The sequence below is a fragment of the Rattus norvegicus genome, chromosome 4 (assembly GCF_021556685.1).
Source record: "Rattus norvegicus strain SHRSP/BbbUtx chromosome 4, alternate assembly SHRSP_T2T, whole genome shotgun sequence".
Lineage (NCBI taxonomy): Eukaryota > Metazoa > Chordata > Mammalia > Rodentia > Muridae > Rattus > Rattus norvegicus.
This window is the reverse complement of record NC_141537.1, coordinates 183,122,418-183,141,644: the sequence shown is the minus strand read 5'-3', so window position 1 is coordinate 183,141,644 and position 19,227 is coordinate 183,122,418. Positions and strand designations below refer to the sequence as shown.

At 44.5% G+C, this 19,227-nt stretch overlaps 1 protein-coding gene across 4 annotated transcripts in view; it reads right to left on the bottom strand.

Annotated features, from left to right (window-relative positions):
• Far2 (fatty acyl CoA reductase 2) overlaps nt 1-19,227 on the bottom strand; it is a 114,052-nt gene that overhangs the window by 28,411 nt on the left and 66,414 nt on the right. For all 4 annotated transcript variants that reach the window (NM_001427803.2, XM_087659000.1, XM_087659001.1 and 1 more), the window contains 1 exon segment: nt 6,222-6,450. In NM_001427803.2, the coding sequence (NP_001414732.1) occupies nt 6,222-6,410 (189 nt within the window). In that variant the 5' untranslated portion in view covers nt 6,411-6,450.

Below are 19,227 nucleotides of genomic sequence, written 5' to 3'. Positions count from 1 at the left end.
ACAGGTGACACACTGCAGGCGTGTATCAGAACCGTGCATATTCTGCAAAGACATCAGACCTGTCCTCATGTGGAGCTGGGCTAAATCCTCACCCTACTCTTCATTCTTCATGTAACAAGATCAAGTTCCAAAGTTCTCTGGGCCTTTCTTTTTTTTTTTTTTTGCATGTTTAGTTAAGACGCTGATCATGGGACTGTATCGTCCTGTGACTTTAGAGAATTAGAGACTCACTATAATGAGCTATTCTTGAGAGCAGTCTTTCGCTTGTCGGAAGTTTTTATAAGAACCTATAATCAGTGCTAATGGAGGTACATGTTAGTCATCTTTGTATGGTTTGTCCCCAGGAGGTACATTCCACAGTGTGCTTTGAGAATCCGTATGTGGGCAGGAAAGACATATCCTGGAGGGTAGAGGGCCAACACAGATTGTTTCTAGGCTCTAACAGGACTGTGTTGAAGAGAAAGGGGCTGACAGACAGGCAGACAGGGCCTAGCACTTTGGTTCTAAGATTGTGTCGCCAAGGAAGCAGCTCTGAGAGGAGGCGAGAGTGCCTTGGCTCTCAGAAGAGCTGCCTTTCAGCTTTGCTGTGTCACCTCCTTGGCACAGATCACACAGCCTGGGGGAGGGGCAGTTTCTCACCTGTGACATAAGAACGAACACTTCACAAGGATTTTTAAGATTGAATATGATAATGAAAGTCTGCGCTTGGCATAGCACCTGTCACTTAATGGACCCTTAAAATCACTATTGTTTTTCATTTCCCAAAGCTGCCAAACAGGGAGTGCATCCACTTCCTTTCCTGCCCTCCTCACCCACTCCTTTCCGCTCTCCCTCTCCTCCTCCCTCCCCCTCTCCTCTCCTCTTTCCCCTCCTCGTCTCTCCTCTCTTCTCCTCTCCCTCCTCACCCCTTCACTTTTCTTCCTCTTCCCTCTCCTGTTCTGCTCCCTCCCCTTCCCATCCCTCTCCTCCCCTCCTCTCCTCTCCAGCTCCCCTTCACTGTATTGAACAAGTTCTCTCTGATCTTAGTAGTTGTCAGATTGGCATAGCATCTTAAATCAAGCGCTGTTGTGTGAGCTAAGGTCGTGGCTGTGAGCCCTGCTTGCCGGATCATCCTCTGTATTCCAAAGTTCATTCGCCTCAGGGGCAACTAACAGCTTATTGAATAATTTCTGTTTTTCCATGTAAGTTTATATAGTGTTCAATGTAACATGCCCAATGACAGGTTTAGCTTATAAAAATGCAGCATAATGCTATGTGTGGGCCCACACCTTCAATTCTAGCATTCGGGAGGCAGAGACAGGAAGATCTCTGAGAGTTCAGAGATAGCTTAGTCTATACAGCAAGTTCCAGGCCAGCCAAAGCTGCATAGTGAGATCCTGTCTCAAAAATAAGTAAGTAAGTGAATGAATGAATGAATGAATGAATGAAGTGAAAAGACTTAAGAATTAGTAGACATAAGTAAGAAGATGGGTTTTTTCTGGTTCTCTGTGCACCCACTGGATTAAAAAACTCTTCTTTGGAAGCTGCTGCTCTCTGAGACCAGGGAAACAGGAAAAGGAAGGCAGCAGCTACATATCCCACAGAAGGAGAAGGAAGCAGTCTGTGAGTTTTGACGGACAGAACGTCTGTCCTCTCTTCTATAATCCTAGGCATATCCAGATATCCAGAGGCAAAGTGTGCCCCGTGTGTGTGTGTGTGCAGTGCCCACAGAGGCCAGAAGAGGACGATGGAACTGGAGCTATGGGTGGTTGTGAGTCACCATGTGGGTGCCGGTAACTGAACCTGGGTCCTCTGTATGATCAGCAAGTGTTCATAACCACTGAGCCATCTGTCCAGGCCTCGTTTTATGCTTAAGACTCGGTGAGAGTAAAGCTGTTTCAAGAGTGACGAGTGCTACGTATTTCCTCAATGGATTTGTCAAAACCCTGATTTCCACTGTAATTTGAGATCTAAGGCCCTTTTCTTCCTTCCTTTCTTCCTTTCTTCGTCTCTCTCTCTCTCTCTCTCTCTCTCTCTCTCTCTCTCTCTCTCTCCCTCCCTTGCTCTCTGCCTCTCTTTTTTAATCTAAGTTTAATCTAAGGGGAGCTAGGATTCTCTCCACATCAATGCCAGGGCTGGCAATAGATATCCAACCTGTGCCTCTTGAATGTCTCCAGAATTTTAGGGTTGGGATCTCATTTACTAAAAGTCCTGTTGCTTCTTATACTTCCTTCTCATCCCTCTCTCTCATGCCTTTCACTTGGAACAGACTTACAGACACTATGCACTAAATGTGTGGTTCCCTTTTTCCTTCTAGGGTCACGGCACACCTGACCCTACTTTCTGTTGCAGGTTCCCACCTTCTCTCACAGGTCCAAGAACGCATTACCAAAGACAAGCAGAGGATCTTCCTCAACCACCATGGCAGTGGAGTGGGCAGTGAAGAACATTCCAGAAGGTGGAGCAATCAGCCGCAAAGAGTGATGGTAAAGAGCCTCTCTCCAGAGAGTCCAGTCACAGACCAAGGGAGGGACTTCTTACTCCACTCTATCATCTTCTCGAGGAGCTTTCTCAGTCCTTACCAAGTACATTTCTTAATAGACACATCCCTGTCTTGCCTGACATTTCAAATAGCTTTCATTGTCTAATTTTCTTATTTCTTAAATGGTTTACTCTGTCTCTGTCCTACTGCCGTCTATGAAACTTGAGTTCTAAGAGTTCCCTAGCACCATGGACTCTGATTCGAGAATGTCATGGGACATAAGGGCAGAAAGGAATTTTGTGACCTAAAGTGAAGACAGTGGGGGTTTCCTCATGGGTAGCCATGTGTGTATTTCTCAGGCATGGGAGATGTATCCCAGTGGCAACCTTGCAGAGTTGGCACTGTATGGGTAGTTCTTCCTGCCCAGACCAGACTGATCTTCCTGTAGAATCAGTCCTGGTTGGTTCTCATTGCTAATGTCATACATGGAGACATCGATGACTTGGGGGCGATGTGTAAAAGATGGCAACCTTTCCACCAATGCCTTGGATCCCAAGTGGCTGGGTGTCTTGCTTCTCCTATCAGCTGGCTTTCTGGGATGGTGGGGGCTGTCTATTTCAGCACATGTTTGCAATTCTTATAAGCTAGAGAGCAAGAGCTATCTAAGTATACCCGTGAATGGGAACAGATATATCACAGATCTGTGAAATCTGGGAGAGTATGGTTACTTATGAGCCTGGCACAGAGGTACAAGCCTGGAATTCTAGCCCTTGGGACGTAGAGCAGGTAAATCCTGAGTCTGAGGCCATTCTAAGTCACATAGCAAGACCCCATCTCAAGGGCAGCAATAACTAAAAAGCTACCTATTCATTTTTATTTTTGTCCCTTATAAAAGCCATGATAGATGAGCAAGTGTGGGGAATGTGTGTATGTGCTTGATGTAAGTGTGAATCTGGTTCAGGTAATCCACGATTTGGCTTTAGAGATAATGAACGAAAGAGCTTCTCTGGGTAAAAGAACTCAGAGGTCATCGATACTATCTTTGTATTATGCAACACAGTACTTTATACATTGATATCTCATTTAATCATCACAAATCTCTGTGAAATCGCTTTTGTTAATTGATCCATTGTATAGATAAACAAGATGTGTGTGGGTTAGGCAACGATGGCAAGTTCTTCACCCCGGGCTGTTTCTCTGGTGTGAGAAGGAATGGGTGGGATCAAATCTTAAGCTTTTTCTACAGTCCTGCACGATCCACCTTGCAAATCCAAGAGCTAAGCCTAGTCACTAACTAACTAGCTAACTGGTCACTACCAGTTACTAAGCACTTAAGACTTCTGGAACTGTCAACCTTCCAGACAATAGCTGTGAGATCAGAAGAAATTAAAAGGGATGCTGTGGTGAGGCCCTTCCCCTAATGAATAAAGATTTCTGGGGACCAATCACTGGGCCAGGAGTAGGCAGGACTTTCAGGTTGGAGGGAGAAGGCCAAACAACTCCCCCATTTTCCCTACCCCCCGTCAAAGATATCTTAATGCCCATGTACAGCTTGAAGAATTTATAGTCGCCAACCCAGTTTCCTAAATTTTGGGGGGCTGGTGGTGGTTATTCTAAAGTTGTCTTTCTGGGGGAATTTAGAAATGGTCATACTTTAACAGGAAGGAATTAGCTAGAATTGATTGTACAGCCATAATCTCATTTGGTAGAAATCCTTATAATTGTTACTAAGTTGAAGCTATAATTTCTCACTTTGGTACAGAATTTGTTTTGATGCAGAGTCAGGGTTTTTATTGGCATACATTTCTAGGTAGACACTGGACAGAAATTGCCTATTTCATCCACAGACAAAATACTGTCCAGAGAAAGGACACAGTATATGGAATAGTCCCAATATAATCTCTGCCAAGTCAGGGTAATCTGTCCTTCAAAATTCTGTGTTACCAAGGTCTATGAGATGATCCTGGAACAGAAGGCTGAAGACTGATGCTCTAAGTTCCTGACATACAGGGTCTGTATGGATAGGCAGCTTCCTCTACAACTTGTCTCAGTTCTGGAAACCATGTTAGGCTCCCTATATTTTCAGAAACTATTGGTCGTTCTCGGATTTCTGACGGGGTTGAAGACTAATTATAGTCTCATAGCCTACCCAGACTATTTAGTATTGAGAAAACTATTTAATTAGATAGTTTTCAAACAATGTACAAGCTAGCCGGGACATAGCGTATGGATTTTAAGCCTTTCTTAAATTAGAATAGATAACAGAGTATTCTATTTAATTGACAAAAAGTGATGGACTGGGTGTTAGGTGTATTTTTGTACTTTGCAAATTACAGAATTGTAATAGTTGTGCTCAACTTAAATTTGAGAGAAAAGTTCTCTTTTTAATTGGACAGAAAGGGTGATATGTGGCAAGGACCTTCCCCTAATGAATAAAGATTTCAGGGGACCAATCACTGGGCAAAGAGTAGGCAAGACTTCCAAGTCAGAGGGGGTAAGAGAGGAGGAGAAAAAGGGACTTGAGGCTTTCGGGATGGAGAGAGAGCTTGGGGGTAGAGGCTGTAACAAACTAGAGGCCCCAGGTTAGATGGCAGATCTGACAGGATCCGTCACTGGAGGATTTAATTTAGTATGGCTTACTAGTTAGGATGTTAGTATTTGCCTCCAGCAGTTGAGTTCCCTATTGATTCTAAACTTCACTTCAATAGAGCTCAAGAGAAAGGTAAGGAGCACGTGGAGGTGTGGTAGTGACCCGCCAAGGGAACTTAACGAGTCAGGTGGAGGCATTTCAGGAATTCTGAGCCAGAGAGTCTTCGAGTCTGGCTGGGAATGTGAGTGGAGTCCACAGCAAGAGAGCTGCGAGATTGGCAGTCTCTACATGGGGCTAGCCATGGAGGCAGTGAGACCTCTGGGGCCAGAAATTAGCCTGCACTATCGTGGAATGGAAAATTCCTTTTTAAAATATTTCCTGCTACCACCAGAACCACAATGTGACACCAAGAGAGGACTAAGCTTGGGCAATTGTGTTTAGAATTGTTCAGTGCCATCAACATCAATTGCCCTCTAGTGACCCACTTCTGCCAGTCAGGCCTTTTACCTCGGTTTTCACAATGGAGAACAAGTGCCCAAAACAGAACAGTGGGAACATTTCAGATTCAAAGCATTAACACAATGATTTCTTTTCCTGCCCTAGATATTCTCTAAGCACCTCTGCTCTCCTTGGGGAAAACACCTCAGGATTCACTATTGTGTCTTCTTTTTCTGTTCCCTGTATGCTCTGGGCCATAAGTGGTGGTCTTCATTTCTTCTGTAGTTGCTGTGATAATAAACCTTAACAAAAGCAACTCGAGGGAGGGTGAAAAGGTTTACTTTACCTCACAGTTCAAAGAACAGTCCATCCTAGCAAGGGAATCAAGGCTGCAGGGGCGAGCTCAAAGGAACCAGTTACATTGTATCCACAAACGGGGCAAAGAGCTATAAATTCTTGTGCTCACCCCTTTCTATATAGTCCAGGATCCCAACCCAGCCAATGGTGCCACTCATGGGGAGGTCTTCCTGCCTCAAATACCCTAATTAAGATAATCCCCCACAGGCATGTCTGAGTCGGCCTACACCCCTGCTCGCAAGGGTGGCTTGTCTCCTGGTGATTCTAGATCCTGATAGTTAACAGTTGCCATTACAGAGCTGTAAGGATACATGTACAAAGTCCCTGGGACCTGAGGTATTGCCCATCGTACAAGGCCCTCCTCGCAAGACACACCTTACTGTTGAGGATCTGGAAAACCCTCTCCTGCAGTGTCTGTCCAGACTTGGGTCTCACGAGGATGTAAATGACTTTCAAGTGGGGGCTGGTACGGAATAACTTCTCCATGAGCACCTTGCCCAGGAAGCCTGTGGCCCCTGTGATGAGGATAGACTTGTTGCTGTAGAAAGCGGCGATCATGGACATGATTCCTCTGTTCTTCTTGTACGGTTCTGGGAAAAGAGTCCTGGAAGGAGAAAAACAAGGTAAGATCTCAGATGTTTCAAAATTCACAGTCACTGTGGGGCCAGGCCTGGGAGGGCTCCCCACGGAGGTCTCTGGCCTGGTTCAGTGCTCAGGTTCTGGTGGTGAAGAGAGAGAGAACTCAGGCAGGGAGGGTAAACAGCTTTAGCCGCCATGGTGACTTCAAGCTGAAGGCAGACAAGGGAAGGGGTAAGGGTGGTTTAGACCAGAAAGCATGAGAACAACCTTTTAAAATTAGAAACCAGGGCTCATGCAGCTATCAAATGTTTAAAAATTATGATGTAATTAATACTTCAACTTCAGATTTATTTAGCAACTATGTTGGGGCACATGACATAGTCCCATCTGCTATTCCTGCTCCCCAGGGTCTTCCTTGGGCTGAAAGTGGGTGGCTGCCACTTTCTGCATATGTCGCTCTGAGGGTTCAGCCATAGCACACAGCAGAGGCAGAGACATTTGACAAGGGAAGCTTGAAATCATTGGCTTTGGGGCGCTTAGAAAAAGCAACAGGCACAGCGGCTGACCAGGACATTTGGGATCGCCGTTTGCAGGAGCATAAGAAAGAGCTGACAAGCTGACTGACTGCTGATGTGAAGATCCTTTGTGGGCTGTGGAAGAGCAATTATGTGTTCTTTCTCTTCAATCCTAAGCAATGGACTGACAGCAGCCCCTAAAGCCAGGAAGACCAGCCCCTCTGAAAGCTCAGGACAGCTATGCTTTTCTGTTGCTAAGATCAATTTCAAGAAGGTTGCTTACATTTTCTAGTGTCTACCCCCATCTCTTTCCTCCAGAGATTTGAGGTTTTCATTGTGGAGATCTTTTACCTCCTAAATAATGTATTTTCTTTGAAGCTGTTGTGATGAGACTGTGTCCATGATTACCTTTTCGGCCTGTTTTCAGTTGGTGTATAGAAAGGCTGATGATGTTTGCAAGTTGATTTTGTATCCTGTCACTTCAGTAAACATCGATCGTTCTTAAAACCTTTCTGGTGGAATTTTGGGGATCTCTTATCTATCATATCACATCACATCACATCGTATCACATCATATCACATCATATTATATCATATAACATCACAACACATTGCATCACATCACATCACATCATATCACATCATATTATATCACATAACATCATATCACATCATATTATATCATATAACATCACAACACATCACATCACATATCACATCATATGAAAATAAGGATCATTTGATTTCTTCATTCCTCTGCACATCTGTTTAGTTTCTTTCTCTTGCTTTATTGCTCCAGCTAGTGTTCCAAGAACTCCATAATGAAAAGAAGCAGATCGGGTTGACAGCCCGGTCTTGTTACTGGTTTTAATGGGATCGTTTTGAGTTTTTCTCCATCTGGGGTGATGCTGTGTGCGAATTTGTCGTATGTAATCTTTATCATGTCGGAGTTCGTTCCCTGTAGCCTTAGTCTCTCTAGGACTTCTATTATGGCAGCATGTGGGTTTTGTCAAAGGTCTCCTTTTGTGTGAGATGATCTTGTGATTTATTATATTCATTGGCTTGTATATGCTGTGTGCCTCCTTGTTAGTTCATTGCTCTTTTAAAACCAAGTCTAACAAACAAAAGGAGAAAAAAAGACTAGCTTTGAAGCCACTATTTCAATATAGTTTTAAAAGTTTGTTTTACGTTATTGAGTGTGTGTGTGTGTGTGTGTGTGTGTGTGTGTGTGTGTGTGTGTACCATGTGTATCCCAGGTACCCTCAGAGGCCAGAGAGAACATTGGATCTGCTGGAACTAGAGTTAAAGACAGTCGTGAATAGTCATGTTGGGATGTGAACCCAAGTCCTATAGAAGAATAGCAGTGCTCTTAACCACAGAGCCACCTCCCCTGCCCCATTTCAATACAGCTGGTTAAATGCATGTCCAGAGTATCTGTTTATGTGAGTATGTAAGCCTATCAGTTGTTGAGGCATGACCACAATGCAAGGCATCAGAGTTCCTAAGAGGAAGTCAAACATGGCATCTGGAAAGACAACCTGATGTAAGTCTCTTGTTTCTCTTTCCTCTTGGAGATATGTAAACAGAGACACATTACAAACACGGAAAAATTGATCTGTTAGCCCAATGGGCGTGGGAACACAGCTGAGTGAAGAGTAAGCCAATATAATTTTTACATTTTGCTTAGAATGAAAATCTCTCATAACCATTTATATTCCAAGTCATTGGTGTCTGGCTATCAAGCAAAATGATCAACAAGTTCTGCCCCCATCTTTACGCACCACCCTCCCTGTCCCCAGATACAGATAGGGCTGCAGTACTGCAGCTCTCCACTATGGGGCAGTGCCTGCATTCTGAAACATCTGTAAGACAGAGTCACCCAAACCCCCATGAAGCCATGCCTGCCTGCTGTGAAGAGGGAAGGCAGTGCAGTGGGAATAGCATCATGGTCTGGGCAAGCCCATTCACACCTCAATTTAAACACATACTAGTTCAATGGAAAAACCGTGCACTGCACAATCCTAGTTCCTGGTCCTATTGGAGTGAGTGTTAAGAGTGTGTTAAGACAGCAGTCCAGACTTACTCTATTCTACTAAGAGACCACAAGCCATTTCTTAAAGGGATGGGATCCTAAATCTGTCTGTCTGTCTCTTTTCTTCTCCCTCCACTTTCCCTACCCCCACCCCCACCGTGGTGTGCATGTATCCAGAGGACTATCTTGGATGTTACTGCTCAGGTGTCATCCAACTTGGTTTTTATTTCTATTTTTTATTTCTTATCAACCAATCTATCTATCTATCTATCTATCTATCTATCTATCTATCTATCTATCTATCGATATGTCTATCTATCTATTGACAGGATTTTTCCATGGCTTGCAATTTGCCAAGTAGACTAGGCTTTCTGGCCATCACACCAACCTGTTTCTGCCTTCCCCTCACTGGAATTACAGCTTTGTCAAGTTTCTGGGTCCTTATGCTTTTGTGGCAAGTATGAGCCATCTCCTTAGCTCTTCCACCTAAACCTTAAGGGGCTTCCATTTTGAGTCTCCTATTGTGGCCTGCCAGAGCCACCACTGATCAGTCACACACATTTGATTTGCTGGATATGTGTGGTATGAACAAGGCCTATTGTACAGATTCCTATTGTTCCGGTTCCCTCTCTAAGCCAGCTGCTTTAGAGATCTTTGGGTGAATGGGCTATAGTAACACATCTAAATGAGGACTCCCTGAATTCTTGCTGTTTCTTTGCTCTATGACTGCAGATGTCTTAGCAGTAAGTTCAAAGGTTTCTCTGCTCCTTGCTTAACTACATCCTCTCAGCAAAATGTCATCAATATAATGGACCAATGTGCTGATTTGTGGAAAGGAAAAGCAATCAAGATTCGGGCTAATTAAATCTATCACAGGGCTGGAGAGCTGAGGTGCTCCTGCAGCAGAGGTATCGATGGCTTTCTTAGCCGAAGTAAACTGCTAATTACATCTTTACTAAGTCAGTAATATTGTATCGACCTGAGCAGGAGGTAACTGAATTAGCTCAAGCTACATACAACAGTTGTATGTGGGATGTAGCAGATGTGTTTAGGGACACTGCTTGGTTAAGCTGAAGATAAACAGTTGCTATTTTCTAAAACCAAACAGGGAGAGCCTAACTAGGTAGATTGAATCCAGATATGGTGGGGATCATGACCCTGTCTGTGCCTTTCATCTCTCTTATGACAGCAATAATTTCTGTAATCTTTCTAGGGATATGGTTTTGTCTTGGGGACACTATTTTATGGATAGGGTAGTTCTAGTGACTTCTACTTGGTCTTGCCCACCAGTATATTCCCATTTTGAAGTTGGTGAGGCAACCCAGGAGTTATGCCTGTTCTGGAGTGCGTTTATTCTGCTATGCATCTGTTACCTGAAAAATCACCATGTGTTGGTCCTGGGAAAAGCTAACCCCACTGTGAGCAGCAACTGGCTAAAAGGCCAAATCTCCCTTAGAAGTGGTATTAATGTTTCAGGGCTGATGTTTGATTTCCTTTTTCCCAAGTGCACCGTTTTCCTTGCAAAAGACCACACCTTCTAGGCCTCATTGACAGAAACTGGAAAAAAGAGGTTAACAGGACAAATTCTTGGTAGTGAGGGACCCATGGCTCCAGTCACATATGTGGCATGAGATGGCATTGTCCAGCATCAGTGGGAGGTAAAGCCCTTGGTCCTGTGAAAACTCATTTCCCCAATATAGGGTAATGCCAGGGCATTGAGGTTGGAGTGGGTGGGTGGAAATGGGAGCATCCTCATAGAAACATGGGGAGGTGGAGGAGGAGAGGGAGTATGGGAGAGGAGGGAAGGGGATAACATTTCAAATGTAAATACATAAAATATCTGGGCAAATAAAATTATTAAAAAAATGTTCACAGGTATACATTAATAAAGATGACTATAAACCTTTTTTGAAAAGCTTCACACGCAGTGGTGGCTTTAATACCAGCACACTCAGGAGACAAAGGCAGGCAGATCTCGGTAAGTTTGAGGCCAGCCTGGTCTACAGAGTGAGTTCTAGGATAGCCAGGGCTATGCAGAAAACCCCTGTCATAAAAAACAAACAAACAAAAATAAAAGAGCATCTTGACTGGCTTGCCACCACCACAAGGTTCCTACAATTTAGGCTTTGATCCTTCTGTCCCCTACAGTCACCACACCTACGATGTCACCAGCACTGGGGTTACTATCAGCCAGGGAGCCAGCGGGATTCAGTTATGGACTCTGCATCCAGCTTTCTAACTCAGCAGCAGCAGTTCCCACAGTCAGTTCCACCCCCACACCATGGGGCTCTTTAAGCACAAGGCAGTTCTCCCCTCAGGCTTACTTATGTGTCACTTACTTACTCTGTGTCACATCCCAATTCACACATTAGCCCCACTTTCTGCAGACCTGGCTGCCACGTGAAGGACGACTCTCACACTTTCTAGAGCTAAATTCTTGCTTGATGGCTTCATGGGTAAAGCCGAAAACACCTATGTAGAAGTTTAAAGATATTTACTTCATGTGCATGTATGTGTGTGCCCGAGTGTGAATATATGTGTGCCCGAGTGTGAATATATGCACCATTTGTTTGCAGTGGCCATAAAGGTCAGAGAGGCATCAGGTCAACTGGCCCTAGAGTTATAGGTGTTTGTGAGCCTCTGTGGGTGGCTGGGATCTGAACCTGGGTCCTCCGTAAGAGCAGTAAGTGCTCTTAATTGTCGAACCACCTCTCTAGCTCCAGGGAGAAAAATTTATCATCTGATTGGGAACTGTTTCTGTCCTTTTCATTTCTTTGCTTTTTTAGCAGAATTGTTGGCTATGATAATACATTTTATTTGTAGACTGTCTCTGCTTAAGTCACAAAATGGAGTGGACACCAAGAAGGATTTTTCCAGGAACTGGAAGACCTGATGTGCTAGCTGGTCATTAACCAAATCTCTAATCCTGACACTGAGACCCAAGTGTCCCTGCTGTTAGATAATGTTCTATCCACCATGAAGAACGGCTTTAATAATCAAATACAGAAATAATCAGGAGAATCAAATAAACAAACAGAAGGGATCATTCCAAGCGGTCCAAGAACAGCATCCTTATTCTGGATACTGCTATTGGGGGCTGCTACTCCTGCCTTGATCTTGAATCAAACACTGTCTAGTAACCAACCTGGAAAAGATGCTATAACTTACATTTTATTTTAGTCTTTAAAGATAAATCGTTCATTTGTATGTCACTGTGTGTTTATATGTATGTGTGGTGTGGTCTGTCCATGTGTATGTGCTTGTCCCTGTGCCTGTGTTTGTGTATGTGTACATTTGTATGGTGCTATCTGCCCATGTGCATGTGTCTGTGTGTATGCACATATGTGTGGTGTCTTCTGTCTGTGTCTATGTGCCTGTGTGTGTCTGTGTGTGCATGTATGCGTGGTGCCTTTTGTCCATGTCCCTGTATGTGTGTGGATGTATATGTGATGCCCTCTATTGTGTATGTACTTGTGTGTGTGCACATGTGTGTGGTACCTTCTATCTATGTGTTATGTGCCTATGTGTATGTCTGTGTGTGTATGTGCATGCATGTATGGTACTTCTGTTTGTGTGTATATGCCTATATGTTTATGTGCATGCATGTATACTTCTGTTTGTGTGTATATGCCTATGAGTGTATGTGCCTATATGTGTTCACATGTATATGTGATGCCTTCTATGTGTCTGTGCCTGTGTGTCTGTGCATGCATGCATATGTTATCTGTGCATATGTGTATATGCTGCCTTCAGAGGGCAGAGGGTGATATTAAGTTCCCTTGTCCATACATATGTTTCTCAGCCTTCACTCAACTATTGGTAGGTGTGAGATCTCATAACGAAACATGATTATCAGGATATTGATTTGGGTTTATAAACTCCATCTACCAAAAAAGACTATTGATTTATGGAATGACACTGGAAAATTGCCACAACCATCACTGTACTGAAAGGTCTTAGTGCCACACATTTGTAGGTTGTCAGAATTGGTTAGTGATGATTATTAGATACAAATTTACCAACTGTGTCTATCCCAGAGCAAAGACTTTATGTCTATGGCTTTATGTCATGACTGAGATCCCAGGACCTGGGTCATTGCTACATGCCAACAACTGTTCTTGATCTACATGGGAAATTGTATTTCTAAAAACATTACTTCAAAAGTTAGTTGACTGAATGCAAAGGAATACCACTTGGAGAACGAGAAGTCTGTCTTTCTTAACACAAACAGCTGATCACACCTCTGCTAATGAACTGACGATCTCCAGGGAACAGAATAAATAATGAGACACTATTTGGAAATACACAGGTCTTGACAAAGAACTAAATTCTGACAGCTAATGCTAGCAATGCTAATAAATGCTAGTAATTTTCCTTACAAAATTGCCTCCAGGGGACCTCATTTCCCTGTCAGAAAAGATCGAGCCACAGTAGCAGCCATTGTTCTCTGAGAAGGCACAGTAGGTTCTATTGAGGAAATCAAGGGGGCTTTAGGCATTTGTCTTTGAGAGAAGGCACTTACAGATCGGGGGAATTTCTTCCCATTTGTATTAAGCTGCAGCAGTGGCTTTAGAACAAGAGAAGGAAAGTACAGCAAAGTAGATGGGTGTGGAGGGAGGCTGTCAGAGTCAGAGCTGCTGGGGGACTGCCCAGAGCCTAGTGGCTTAACTTTAACAGAGGAAAACGGTGCTGTTCTCCCCTCTTGAGTACGTTATTTGAGTGTCTACTAAATCGATTTTAGCTTTCTTTTATAATGACGATTAAGAAGGACTCTGTGGTCGCATTTTGCAGTGAATGGAATTGTAAATGCATCTTTTCGGTTGCGCCCATAGACAGGAGTAGGGTTTTTTTTCTTACTTAATATTAAGGCCGCTATTGTACCATCTGACCTCTGTCACCCATTGCTTAAGCCTTATTTCTGTGTTTAGATGGGGATGCTATCTACTAGAAACCTTATTTTATTCCTAGGGCAACGGCCTGTTTACCTATCGATGAATGAAAATAAAGAATTTGCTTTCTTTTTTCATTTCTATTACCCTACCTCGAGCAGTTCTCGAACTACGGGGCTAATATGCCTAGTTCTCTTCTAAGGTTTGCTTCCCCCAGGGAAGAGTCCACAGGTCCTGAGGGAAAATGTCAAATGTTATCATTTTTATATGTAGAATATGGATAATGATTTGAAGCATGGTCTCTTCCTCTGTCTCTCGTTCTCTCTTCACATACACACACATCCCTGACACAGTAAATGTGTGTGTGTGTGTGTGTGTGTGTGTGTGTGTGTGTGTGTGTGTGTGTACAAGATATTCTACAGAGATGTTTGTGCCCCTCTGATTAGGTATCAAACTAGTAAAACAATGGTCACTACGAAATTGGAATATTGGCAGGACTCTTATGCTAGGAGGAGGAAAGGGAAAGGCAGGAGCCCTGGTGTGGTGGGAAGATGGCTTGGCACCCAGAGAGGCATTCCACACAGTGCTGACCATGTCAGACTCTCCCCCTTCCTTCCCTCTCTTCTTCCCTCCCTCCCTCTCTCCTTTCCTCTCCTCCTTCCTCCTTTTCCACCTCTCCCTTCCCTCCCTCCTTCCCTTCGTCTCTCTCCCTCTCTCTGTTACTCTCTCCCTCCCTCCCTTCCACTTCCTCCCTCCTTCTGCCTCCCTCCCTCTGCATGTAAGGTACACCGTGGTCCAAGTGTTGTAGCAGTCAATAAACACAACAGTAGCACAATTTGGAACAGCTCAGGGTAAGGCACTTTACATTGTGGGAGAGTTCTAAGTATGAAGCATCCTGAAGCATTCTAACTGGTCCTTCTGAGGCAATGTAGGATGCCTGGAACTTCTGACTTGGACAGTTCCTCGACACCAAGTGAACTGGATGTGCAGTTCCAGTTCCCTGGAGGAGGAACTCAAGAGTGTTTTGCTATTGACAATACATAACCCCAACTCTGGCATTGCAGAAAACAAAGGATTGATGCTTGTGTACTCTAAGCGTTCTCCACGGACATACACCCCACCTCAGATCTGGGGACTGAACCTACAGCTCATGAGGGCCAGACACGTGCCCTACCACTAAACCATACACTGGCCTTCTTCTTACTGTTCTTTGATATTGGAGCCTCTCTAAGTTGCTCAGGCTGGACTTGGTCACTCTGTAGCCCACACTTTCTTTCTGCCTCAGCCTCCTCAGAACTTGGGATTATGGGTGTGTACTACCAAGCTCAGCTCAGCTCAGCTCATCTGCCCCTCTTTTATCCAAACTCAGGCACTAACATGAAAACATATGCAAAACTGGGTACATTCCACATACACGGACAGGCTGCGTTCCTCTCAACTGAGCACACACTTTTCAGGGGAACAACTGAGAGACTGAATAGACAGTTGGGGGGAAAACATAACAAAATAGAACTCTGATCTATAACCTGCAGCAACGTTCCCGAGAGGCCATCCCTTTATCTACAATGAACGATCAGAAAGCTGTGCTGCTGAGACATCAGGAAGCCAGACTCCTACCAATGGTGATAACTTGGGAAGATAAACAATAACATCTGCAGTACTTAGCTACCAATCAGTAACTGACAACTCTCCTAATAGGTTCCCCCGATCCCCCTTAGTGAAGAACCACAGAAGGTCAACAGCGGCCCCAGCCAAGCACACAGGCCTGTGCTTCGGGCTTGACTACCTCCAGGGTCACTGCGGAGGGCAACTTCCCAGAACCACAGTAGGTTTTCTTTTCTACTGTTACCCCTCTCTGCTGCTCTGCTTAGAGTCTGAAAATGAATTCAGCACAGCACTGTGTGGGGGAGGGGGTGATAAGTGCGCACGGACTAGCATGATGCAGAAGACTCGTGTGCACATACTCACTGAACTAGAAAAGGTAACGTTCCCTGCTTGACACTGCTCAGAGGTCAGGAAGAGCTACTAGATCACTGGCTTTGAGAACATGAGGTTTCTGTCTTGGGGATACTTGGGCTGCTGCTGTTACTGACTCATCCAGTTCCAGGGAAAGGCCTCACACCCACAGTAACTTCCCTTCTCGTTTCTCCCAACTTCTCCAGAAATTTTATGTCTGCCCCCGAGTGAGATTCTCACCAGGAGAGGTAATACATGCACCGGAATAGATTGCTAAGTTTCTGACTGCACGTGTGAAGTCCATTGACACCCCACAACTGCCACCTTCAGCTGCCGCAGTGTACGCTGGCCCATTCGATTATTTCTCTAGAGAGAAGCCAGAGAAGGAAATAGAGTGTTGGCTCAGGCTCTGCCACACGCCCTAGGGCACGAAGTATGCCCATCAACTATTTCCCTCTGGACAAGTCACTCCGTGCCGAGGCATCCATCTCCTAAGGGGAGAAAGCATCAGGGCTTACCAGGCCTAGGGCAGGATACACAGTCGGAAAGAGCAGCTGTTTGAGTGGCCAGCGTGTGCCTTGTTTCTCATTTCAAGTGTTTATATCAGAGAAGAGAGAGAGAAAGGTTTTATGTTTTGTACAGCTTGCTGGAGAAATTTCTCAGAATATCACAGGACAGGAAGCATTGAGAGCATCGGGCTACCATAAAATCTGCAACCCCCTCCAGTTGTGAAAATAGAAGAGATGGAGGGGATTGATTGATCCACGTAAGAAATATTTAAAGTCTCCACAAATTATTCCCATGTCTTTCTGAGAAAGTCTTGGAAGCTGGATGTGGATGTGGCCCCCAAAATTACATGAGAACCCACAGGTCCACGTGTAAGACTCTGAAGGACCCCGCCCCTGGTTGGTTTTGACTGGTTAATTAAGTTGGTGGTGGTCAACTGCTGGGCTGGGAGCCAGAGGCAGGACTTAAGGTTTCCTGGGCAAGGAATGGAGGAAGAGCAGAAAGAGAGAGAGAGCTGGCACGCTGGGAAAGGAGTCAATGCTAGGCCTGAGAGATGCTAGACAGAGAACATAGCCATGATGTAGGTGCTGGGGAGCTCAGCCTGAGAGGGCTGCAGGTCTGGGTCCAGGGCAGTCAAGATGGAATATAGGCTTTAGTAAGTAATAATTCAGGAATATTGGAGGGAGAGCGTTAGCTATGTGGAGGTTTGGAAGTGACCCAGCCGTTGAGCTGTTTAAGGCATATTAAAATAGAAGGATGTGTGTGTGTGTGTGTGTGTGTGTGTGTGTGTGTGTGTGTGTGTCTTTCATTTGGGGACCTAGAACATTGGCATTGGGGCAGGTATGGAGGAAAACTTCCCACTGCTGCCGCCAGGCTCTATTTGAGTAGCCATATTTGGGTATAGCGACTGTAGCTCCCTATCAAATATAAAACAAATATTCTAATTGCAGGCACATAGTGCAGAACACTCACACAGCTTGCACAGTGTTCTAGGGACACACTTAGTGCAGTGCTCACACGTATAAACATAGACTAGGTACACGCTTGGTGGTAAAGGCCTCCTGTATGGGAAAAAGACTCAATCCAGTAAGAGGTTCAGAGAAACAGAACTCTATTAGTCTACAACCAGCTGTGGCTAGTTATACACCCTGTATAAACCAGATCTTCCTCAGTTTATATAGGGTGAGAACCTTACATAGAGTTTCATATAGAGGCAGTTTTCAGTTTCCCACCCAAATTATTTTTTTGTGCAATTAAGTGAATTCAAAGACACAAAGGAACACAGCTATCCTAAGTAAGCAACTTGCTCTCAAAGCAGCTGACAACCAAAGTCATTTCTTCAAAACATTCAGATAGGAGTTCACTTCTGATAATAGTAAGCAGCTCTAAGGAGTGAGCTTGCAAAAGAAGCAAAACTTAAGTAAACAGCTTCTATCTAAGTCAGAAGTGTAACTGTCTATCTTTCTATATCGTCCAGGAAAAACCTATGAGAAAGCTACCTATCTTAAAGTTATGTTTGAGTAACAGTTGAGACAGGGCCTTGGGCTTAAATTTCTTTTCCTTTTCAGGAACCTGTGCAGTGGGCCTTGGCATACAAGATGCAAAGAGACACACACCTCACTGTGAAGTTAGAACCAGACCTTAAGTAGACAATGGGCAAACAGGGAAAAATGTCCCAAGTCTCAAAAGAGGGACAAGTTCTCAAGAGAAGACATTCAAAAGGCCAGAGGCACAGGAGGAAACTGTCCACCATTGCTGGTCAGCAGAGAAATGCAAAAGTCAGAATCACAAGTTAGAACCTGAGTCCAGTGAAGAACTGTTACATAAACACTACGGATGACAAGGGCTCACAAAGATGTGGAGGAAAGAGAGTCGCTGTGGAAGACGGCATGGGTGCTTAGGAAAATGCTAAAGCAGACCGATCACAGGATCAGCAAGTCTAGCTGGGTTTATATCCAAGGGAAATGAGGTCTTCTGCACTCTGGCATTCTCTGCAGTAGCTCCCAGTAGTCAGGAAACGAAAGCAACCGTTTACCCTGAGTTTGCAATTTAAAGGTGAGACAACACGTAAGGGGGTAGTAAGTCCAAAAAGGATGGAATTGTCTCACTTGACACACTATAGGTGGGGCTAGATATCATTAAGTCAGTCAGGCATTAGAGGCTGCATGCTCCCACTATATGTGGGATCCAGCAATAGGGAGCATTTAAGGGAGGTCAGAAGAAGCTAAAGAGACTGGGAAGGCTAGGGGTGGGGAGGAGGTTGGTCAGTGATACCACGTTGGAGTCAGATAGGAGTAAGAAGTTCTGGGGGGTAAGATTAGAGAGCTGGCGACTTGTTGATAAGCACAGACTGTATCTCACAAATGGCAGGAGGAGGAGTTTGGAGAGCCCTCAAGATCACTTGAAGAGATAAATGTTTGACCAGCTTAAAGCAGCATGTAGGAGGAGCATGTATATAACATCCCATGAGAAAGTTTAGTGATTTTTGAAAGAATTAGCACTGGAGAGTTGCCTCAGTGTGTGAACAGCTTGCTTTGTGTGTGGGAAGACCCGAGTTCAGATCCCAATCATCCAAGTAAGAAGCCAGGCACGGAGAGGTGCCTGCAAACTCACGGCTGGGAGAGGGGAAGCAGTGCTCCCTGGAGTCTGTAGGCCAGCCAGTCTGACCTGGATCAGTGAGCTCCAGGTTCAGTAAGAGACCCTTTCTTAAAAAAAAAAATAAGTGAACATACCTGATGCCCAGCCTTCGCATGAGCATGTACACACATGCACCAGCATACAGACATGCCACACGTATAAAAATGCATTTGTGTAAACACCACACACACACACACACACACACACAGTTAAATAATTACAATCAGACAGTGACATTTCTAGCACTTTAAATGAATGTAGATTTT